Raw genomic sequence first — 10,768 nt, forward strand, 5'->3', positions numbered from 1 at the left:
AKTATGACTGTGTTGTGGTGACGGTTGATTATAATGATACTGATGSWGMTGYTGRTGCTGATGACTACCTGTCCTCGATTGAGGCCACGTCTCCTCTATTCTCAATTGAATGCCGGCCAATACTGATGCCTCATCTTTTGAGCATGGCAATTGGCCAGTGACCACCAATTGTTGTAGCTAGATCAATTTTTTTATTTAAATTAAAATTAATAAAATTAATAAAATTAAAATTAATTAAAATTTTCATAGTTTTTCATATTAATTAAAAAAAAATTATAACAATATTATGTAAAAAAATTTTTTTTTTGAAATTTACAACAAAAACAAATTAGATTATATTACTAAAAATTATTTATGATATTTAATTAATTTAATTGAATTATAATAAAATAAAAATTTTGTTGTTGTTTCAAATTAACATGTAACAATTAACATGTTAAATTTGTTAAAAGTTATAGTTTATATTTATTGATTTATTTTATTGATAAATCAATATTATAAATGTAAATTAGTAATTAATTATATTTTAATAATTAAGATTAATATATTATCAAGTTAACTAATAGTAGTATTTTACAGTTTTTTTATTAAATGCAAACATAATAATATATTTTAATTAAAAAAWATWATAGTTATAATTATAATAATAGATAAAAATAATAATTTATTAATACAGATAAAAAAAATTATAATTAAAATAATTGTTAATTATTACGATTAAATTAAATAATATAAATTATATATWTAATAAATTAGTGTAAATTCAAACAATAACAGTATAATTATAAATTACACACAAAAAAAACAAATAATTATAAAAATAAAATTATGATATTTACTAGAAAAWAACTGTTAMTWTCAAATAAATATTAAAAATAATAAAAAATTTAAAAAATCTATATATTTATTATAAATTTATGATAATTTTAAAATATTTACTAATAATTACTTAATTTAACAACATTTATAAATATATTAAATAAATGACTAATATTTTATAGTTTATGCAAACATATTGTATAATAATAATAATAATATATTTAAAATAWATAATTAACTTTTTGTAATAATAATAATAATTRATGAATTTGATAAATATTACACATAATGCAAAATAAATAAATTTATAACTAAAATAACAATAATATACTATACTATATATATATATATTAATAATATTATAYTAAAAATTTAATTGAATAATATAAGCACTTTTTATTATTATAAAAAAATTAGTATAAATTCATATAATTATATCAACAATAATTAGTTTAAATATTTATTGTAATTTATAATATTAATAATTAATTAAATAAACACACACACAAACACAAAATTTATATATATATATATATATATAAAACTATTTGTCATAAAACAATAAATTAATAAATAAAACAATAGTATTATAATAATAATAATAATACAAATTCATATCTAATATATTACTACAAAAAAAAACATGTTTAAAAAAATCATACAATTATAATACWAAATTCAATGTTAGACTAAACAATAATATATTATATACTAAAACAAGTCATCCAAATAAAATAAAATCTAAAAAAAATAATTATTAGTATTATTAAACTACTGTATAAATCTATATATATTATATACAGATATTATATTTTATAAAACTAATTTACTTTCAGTAATAATAATAATAATAAAATACTCAATTATTTTTCATATATATATATATATATATATGCTATTCAAAAATATAATATATAATACAATATATACAGTATATACAGTATATAGAGTATATGTATTATATATGTATTAAAAAATGTAATTATTATTATGTGAATAACTTTATTTGAGGAATCTATTGGWGGATAACTACATATATAAAAATTTTTATTAATATATATATATATATATATATATATATATATAATATAATACAGTATATATAAAATAAAATAAATCGTATAATAAAAATCTAGTGCAAGAATATTCTGCAACCAATTCAACATAAATTATTAGTTTTATTTTTTTTGAATCATTTTTTTTTTTATWTTTTATTTTGTCTCTGAAAATATGTAGTAWWATATATATATATATATRTATGAGTAGTATGAAAATATATATAAGCATTTTATCATAAAATAGCATTACTGATACAGTATATACAATATATATATATMTATATTATAAAAATTTTAAATCAGTAATAGTATTATTATTACACTATTATTATAATATAAGAAATTTTTCTTATTTTATATAATATATTATAATATAGATATTGTATTTTTTGAATATTGGATCAAATATAATAATAATAAAACTAACTAATGTAATTTTTAAAAAAAATTTATACAATAGTATTATTATTTTATAATTAATCTAAATTCAGATTAAACATTTTTTTTAATCAATAGCCAATGTTTTTTACAAAMTGTARATATTTTATACATAAAAGTATTATAAATAATATAAAATATTATATTTTTGTACTAATAAAARATATTTTTTTGATTTTAAAATTAATAATTATCTAWTTAAAAACAACAAATAATTTTTTTAAAAAATATATTCAAATCCCTTATTTTAATATTTTWGAAAAATTAAACATAATATKYATGAAWTTAATTAAAAAACTAAAAWTAACAAAATATTTAGATGTTATAATTTTTATTAAAATTTTTAGTTTTAAATATTTAATTACTAAATTTAATTGTAAACTAATTGTTAATTAATATATTTAGCTTAAATAACATTTTAAGCATAAATAAATAATAATAAATATTTATTAAAATTTAATTGAATCAACTAATTATTTTTCAAACAAATAAAMWCAATTGTTTATAATTATTGTTWTGTTTATAATTAATCMAAATTKATAATAATAATAATTATACTATGATTTTTATATTTTATTAAATATGAAAAATTTAAAATTATTAAATAATCTAACTATAAATAAGACTTAWTAATTGCATTAAGGATTTTATAYTTAATATTTAAAATATACATAATATATAYATATATATGTAWTATATTATATCTATATTATATATATATATATTAAATAGTATTAAAATAAATATATAAAAATACAAAATACTATGTATAAAGTTTTTAACATTATTTTTACCAATAAAATAAAGTAGTGAATCACTACAAGTGATGTCAATGTATTACTAAATTTATATATATATATATATATATATATATWTATATATACAGTATATATATATATAATATTATATAATTTATATACTGTTTGTTACGTATAGGAAATGACTAAAAGCATACAACAAAATGCATTATAAATATATATATATATATATATTTAAAAGACAAAAAAAAAGTTTTTTAAAATAAAACTATTTATATATTATCTAATATACAGTATTAATGCATTTTAACCAACAAAAAATACTGTTTTAGATTTTTTTATTATTATAATTTTGTTTTTTAATGTTAAAATTTTTATCAAACATATAAATTTATTATTCAAAAAAAAATCTGCAGCAATTTTTGACATATGTTAATTATTATAATTTTCACTATTAATTTGTAACATCATGCATATATAACACATAATTACTTACACATACATACATATATACACACATACATACATACATACACACATACATACATACATACACATACATACACATACATACATACATACATACATACACATACATACATACATACATACATACACATACATACAAACATACATACACACATACATACATACATACATACATACATACACATACATACATACATACACACACATATATATACATATATACACACACATACATACACACATACATACATATATACACACACATACATACACACATACATACATAAATGCAATCAAAATTATAGCCATTGGGCATTATTTCTATACTAATGTAGTAACCGATGCTTTTATTATAATTATTATATCAAATATATAGATAAATATACTAAATTATAGTCTATATATATATATATTAAACACTTATATTTATTATAATTATACATATTGTAGTAGTTTTAGCATCGCTAACAAATTATACAKTGTTTATGCATATATATATATATATATATATAGATAAAATTAAAAAATTATTTTGTCAAAAAATATTTATCTGAATGAAAACAGTAATAATAATAATTATAATAAATAAAAATAATATTTAAATTTCAATAACATAAATAAAGTAAATTCAAATATCTATTTTTCAATATTATATTTGTTGAAAAATGTGTTACAAAAATAAAAAAAATTAAATAATAAATAAAAATTTTAAAAATATTATGTTATGTCACTAAATGTTAAACGTCACACACAATAAACATAATATTTTATTAAATAAATACATAACATATATATATATATATATATTTATGTATAAATATTATAAATATTATTCCGAAAAATATATTATCAATGTTTAAAATATTTTTATTTTTAAAAAAAACTACTGTCATCTAAATTTTGTAAGTTTTCATAATAATAATAATAATAATAATAATAATAATAATAATAATAATAATAATAATAATAATAATAATAATAATAATAATAATAATAATAATAATAATAATAATAATAATAATAATAATAAATATTTACACACATAATAATTATGCAAATATAATTCAGTATATACTGTATATAATAATATATTATTATTATTGTCTAGAAAATTAATACAATTTTATATATATTTAAWATATATATATAATATTTTACTTATTTTTAAAAAATGTTTTTGACATAATCAATAATTTAAATCTAAATATTTACACCCAAATAATAAAAATAATATTATTATTATTACAATAAAGTATTAGTATATAATAAATATAGTAAAATAATTTTACAATTAAGATAAAATAATTTATTTTTATTTTATTTTATTTTTTTGATAAAATATAATACTGTATTATAATCATAATAATCTTTAACATATATAATAAGTCTATTATGAAATTGTATTTTATATAAAATACAAAATTTTGTTTTGTTTTGTTATTTATATAAGTAAATATAAAGTAATAGTAAGTATATAATATATATATATATATATATATATATATATATATATATTGCATACCCCTGTAATACAGTATAATATATTATACAATAAGTACAGTATTATATATATATATATATATATATATATATATATATATATAAACTTTTTTCAAATAATCATTCAACAAATAATASTAATAATAATGTTAACAATATATAACAATATATATATATATAAAGTAATTTATATATAATATACTGTATATAAAAAAAGAGAAAATAAATAATGAGTTTATAATACAAGTAGTTATACTGTATATACTATTGATATATAAATTATATTTTACTAAAAACTATGCAAATTTTAAATAAATAATTTTCTCCTTCAAAAATTCAATGCTAATGTAAAACATTGTAGATTTACGTATATATATTTTTCATCACTAAAATAAATACAAAAATACTAATATAATTAAATAGTTTATTGAAAAAAATAACATTGAATTACATAAAAACATTTATACACTAATAGAGTTGTTATACTAACTATTTTTATTATTTTTKATTTTTATGATTATTTGTTTGTAATAAACAAATATGTATTTAAGTACATTAAATAATAATAATAATAATAAATCTTATATAAATTTTTATATCAATAAAAATTATTAAATAATAATAATATTTATATCATATATTTGCATATTATTATTGTTATTATTTTTATGTAATGTAATGTATATTCACTCAATATATACACAGATTTTGAAAAATATTATTATTATTATTATTATTATTATTAAGTTACACACAATATATTATATATATATAAWGTTAATATTATAATAATAAATATTAGATAAACAACTATGATTTTTTTTAAAAAAATTCATAAAATTATTGATAATATTATTATTTTATTTTTCATATTATTATTATTATTATTTATCAATGATTTGCTGACAAAACCATAAAAACCATTAAATACTTATACCTTATATGTATTTAATGACCACCTGATCACATATATATATATATATACAGTAGTTATATATATATATATGTAATATAAAAATAAAAATACAGGAATATTCTGTATATATATACACACACACAGAATATTCTTGTATTAAACCATTGGTTAGTTTGCAATAAGCGGTTTGCAAATCACTTACAGACTTATCTTTAATATATTATATATATATATATATATATATATCTCTCTATAATGACATAACATTTATCTCATTAAATAATTTATTAATAATTATTATTTTGTTTTTATTTTATTATTGTTGTTGTTGTAAATGATTAAATATTTATTATAATCCTACTATATATATATATACTAGTATATATACAAAACAAAAATTAAATTTTTAGATTTGTTTTCTCATTGTTKGTATTATATTAATAAAAATAAAATACTAGAAAAAAATTAATATATAATTTTTTTTTTAAATAAATAAAACAATAGCCCAGACATTAAATACTTATTTATATTAAAAACATATTAAATAAATATTTTAAATATATTTAGTTTAAATATATTTAAATAAATTGAATCATTAAATTAGTAAACTATTTATWTTTTTGTTATTTAAAATTTAGACATATTTAATCATATGACTAGACATATAAATAAAAACAATATATATAAAAAATAATTATAATAATTATAAATGTCAGACATTAAAAAATACTAATTAATTTTAGAGAAAAAATATTTATATATATGTATAAACAGTTTATAAATTAAAMACATATAAAATAGCTMTATAAAAAACAATATATTAYAAAATTTTCTAATTATTATTATTATATATACAGTATTTTAWCTAGAGTTTAGWAWTACAAATAGTTTCAAATAAAATACAAATTATATATATATATATTGTATAGTAAATACTGTATATTGAATATACAGTGTATATTATTAGCTATTATTTGACAATAAAATTGACGACAACATGTTTCCTGACAATTGATTTTTTTAAAGGTAATTATTTTGTGTCAAAATATACAGTATATATATATATACTGTACTGTATAACACAATAATATATATATATATATATTATTTTTATCAATTTATATTGTATATAAAAAAATATATAGTGATTTTATTTATTTATTTTTTAACACTGAAAAATAWATCWATTTTTTTGGAAAATATTTCAACAAATTATTTTTAACTATTTTATTATATGTTAATTAAAATTATTTGCTAAAAAATTTATTATTTAATTATTATTRTTTTTTTCTCATAAATACTTATTAAATAATATTTTTATTGCAACAAAATTTTCATTATTTATAAAATTTAAAAAAAAATTATGTTTTACTGAATTTATTTATACAAAAAATAATAATATTATTATTATTTTGATAATTACTTTGTATTTTGTTGTTTTAAGATATTATTTTAAGATACCAATAGACATAAACATAAAAAATATAAATATATATATATATMATTATATATATAAAAATAATAACATTCAAGCAATTATATGTTTTATTGTATATTAAAAAYAAATAATAAAAACATCCAAAATATATATATAAAAAAATAGTTAACAAAAMACAMTATATATATATGGTATGTATGGTCTCAATAATAATAATAATATAAAACATATATACTGTATATATATCATATATATATATATGTATATAAAATAAATTAATATTATATATATATATATATATATTAAAGTTAATATCAAAAGTGATATTAATTTTTTTTCAAGTCATAGCTCAAGAATTTTTGCAATTTTTTAGCGTCAGATACGCTGAAAATATTCTCGCAATTTATATATAAATACATAGAATAATAATAATAATAATAATAATAATAATAATAATAATAATAATAATAATAATAATAAAATAATATAAGTAATAAAAATGTATTGAAAAAAATAAGATAAAATTGATGGAAATCTAATTAACTAAATTGCTGCCTATATTTTATTGATGATAAAAAAATATTTATATATATATATATATAGATATAGACTGTATATACTCTAGTGATAAACAATATTTAGTTATATATATATATAAATAGTTATATATATATATATATATTTAGTAAAATATTTGACATTTCCAATAATATTTAACATTTATTAAGTTGCATAATATGTGATAAATAAAAATTGATGACATATATAGATATTTATTATTAATATATATATATATATATATATATATAGATATAATTTATACATAASTATATACAGTCTATCATCAGATATATATAGTATATATAGTATATATATATAATATAGAGAATAGACATATAAAATATAATCTAATAGTTTATGTCTAAACAATTTATRTAWCTTTTATTAGTATTTTTATTATATAWTAATGATTAAACAGATTTTAAAAAAATCATATATTATACATACAATTAATTTATAGATTAACTAAATATATATTAAAATTAAATATATTTGTATTATTTATTATRATWAAATTAATTATTTKTATATTATATAATMATTATTTAAAATTATACAATATTATTAATAAAATTATTTATTAAAAAAATTATATTAAAAAAATCTCTTACCAATTATTAAAATATGTATTATATAATAATCCAATTTTTTTAACAAAAATAAATAAATAATAARTATTATATATATATATATTAAATTAATGTTTATTAATTTGTTTATTACAAAATAACTTACAAAGATTAGTAAAATATTACTTATTATATATTAATAATAGATTTTTTTTATTGAAAAAAACTTTAAAAATAACTATTTTTTCTTTTATTTATTAATAAATATATGATTCATTATTAGWTATAAATATATTAAATTTGAACAAAAGATTTAATAAAAATAAAATCTTTTTTTTAAAAAAAACTTAAATACACACAAAATAAAAGATTTATTTTTTTAGTAGTTTTATTGTTGTTATTGTTGTTGAATGAAAAAAAACAATATATAGATWTATATATAACTCTTTATTTTTATATTAATATTATTTATATATATATAATAATAATAATAATATACTACTAAATAATGTATTTTAAGATCTCTATCTCTTATGATATGACTTGAAATATATATAAACTATTGAATATATATATATATATATATATATATAATATATTTTTATCCAATTGTTAGTATAGAAAAACACACATAATATATATATATATATATATATATATATATATATAAGTTATATATATATATATATATATCTTAAGGTCTGATCTCGCAATAACCGATATTTTTTTAGTTGATATTATTATTATTATTGTTATCATCGATGTCTATATGTTGACTGAACTATATATATTCAATAGATAGCTCCGGGAGTTTGCGTTTTTCTCACTCAAAAAAAATATTATTATTATTATTATTATTATTAAGCACCGACTCATTTGCCTCCTCCTTGTCCTCAACATCTAACTGACTAAATGACTRACTRACTCAATATGTATATCAATTTTTTTTGTGATAAATTTTATATAAATATTATTATTAATATATATTATTTTRTGTRTGTGTGTGTGTGTTATACCACACATAAAAAATTATTATTATTTTTTATTGCTGTCTGACAATCATATATGCTGTATATATATATATCTAAATATATTATATATAATTATATTAGATATATACATACCATTTATTACTATATTATTATTATTATTATTACACTATTAGGTATATACTGTATCACACTTATAATATTGTTTAACAATCATAAATCTAAGCAATAATAATAATGACAATAACAATATATATAAAAAAATTGATGTCATATTTTTACATATAATAATAATAATCATATAAATTATTATATGATGATACTAATGATATATACATGCATACATTTATTGGATGCTATAATAAAATAARTACAAACAAAAAAAATTATTAATTTCACGGCACATATAAATTATTATTATTATTATTATTATTATATATATATATATAWTGTTAATATAAATGATAAATATATTTTTAATAATCTCGTCTAAACTATRAATTAATACAATWTRYTTAWATGTTTGAATAAATACTATATATATATATATATATATATATATATATAGAAAATTAATATCATATTAGTCATGAATTTGAATATTATATAAAAATCTAAATAATTTAATAAATTAATCATTTTTTACAAATTAACATAAATTGTCACAAAAAATAACATTMATATATATATATATATATATATATAGTATATATAAATATATTAAATATCATTATTCAATAAATATTTTTAAAAATTATTTTATAAATTAAATTTAATTAAATTAAGATATCATAATTTTWTCAAATTTATTTAAACAATTATAATTTAAAAACARCTATTTTAAAAAAATTACTTAACAAAATAAAAAYCRATAATTAAAAAAAATAATAATAATTACTAACAAAATAAATTTAATTAATAAATAATAATTAGGACTTTATCTTTTACTAATTAATATTAATTAAACAAATAATTAAATTATTAGTATATTTARTGTAAAACTTTACAGTTATGTATTTTGTAAAAATAAAAAATAAAATATATTTGAAAAAAATTATAGTATAATTTTTTTAATTAAATAATTTTATAAAATATACTATAGWTTTAGCTTGATACTTTKTTTTTTTATTGGAAAATAATTTTTTTAAARAATTATTGGTAAAAAATTGTTTGAATATACTATTGAAATATTCYAYAWAATGTTTATATAATTAMTACTTTATATATATATAT

The 10,768-nt window shown here is 13.0% G+C and overlaps 1 protein-coding gene across 1 annotated transcript in view; it reads right to left on the minus strand.

Moving 5' to 3' along the window:
- LOC128957156 (uncharacterized) overlaps window positions 1-10,768 on the minus strand; it is a 28,021-nt gene that overhangs the window by 1,808 nt on the left and 15,445 nt on the right. Inside the window, exon 9 of the mRNA XM_054302879.1 lies at window positions 9-177. Coding sequence (XP_054158854.1) covers window positions 9-177 — 169 coding nt within the window. The remainder of the gene's footprint in view (window positions 1-8; window positions 178-10,768) is intronic.

The sequence above is a fragment of the Oppia nitens genome, unplaced genomic scaffold (assembly GCF_028296485.1).
Source record: "Oppia nitens isolate AA-2021 unplaced genomic scaffold, nextdenovo-longstitch-racon4-pilon3 scaffold37_pilon_pilon_pilon, whole genome shotgun sequence".
NCBI classification, from domain to species: Eukaryota; Metazoa; Arthropoda; class Arachnida; order Sarcoptiformes; family Oppiidae; genus Oppia; species Oppia nitens.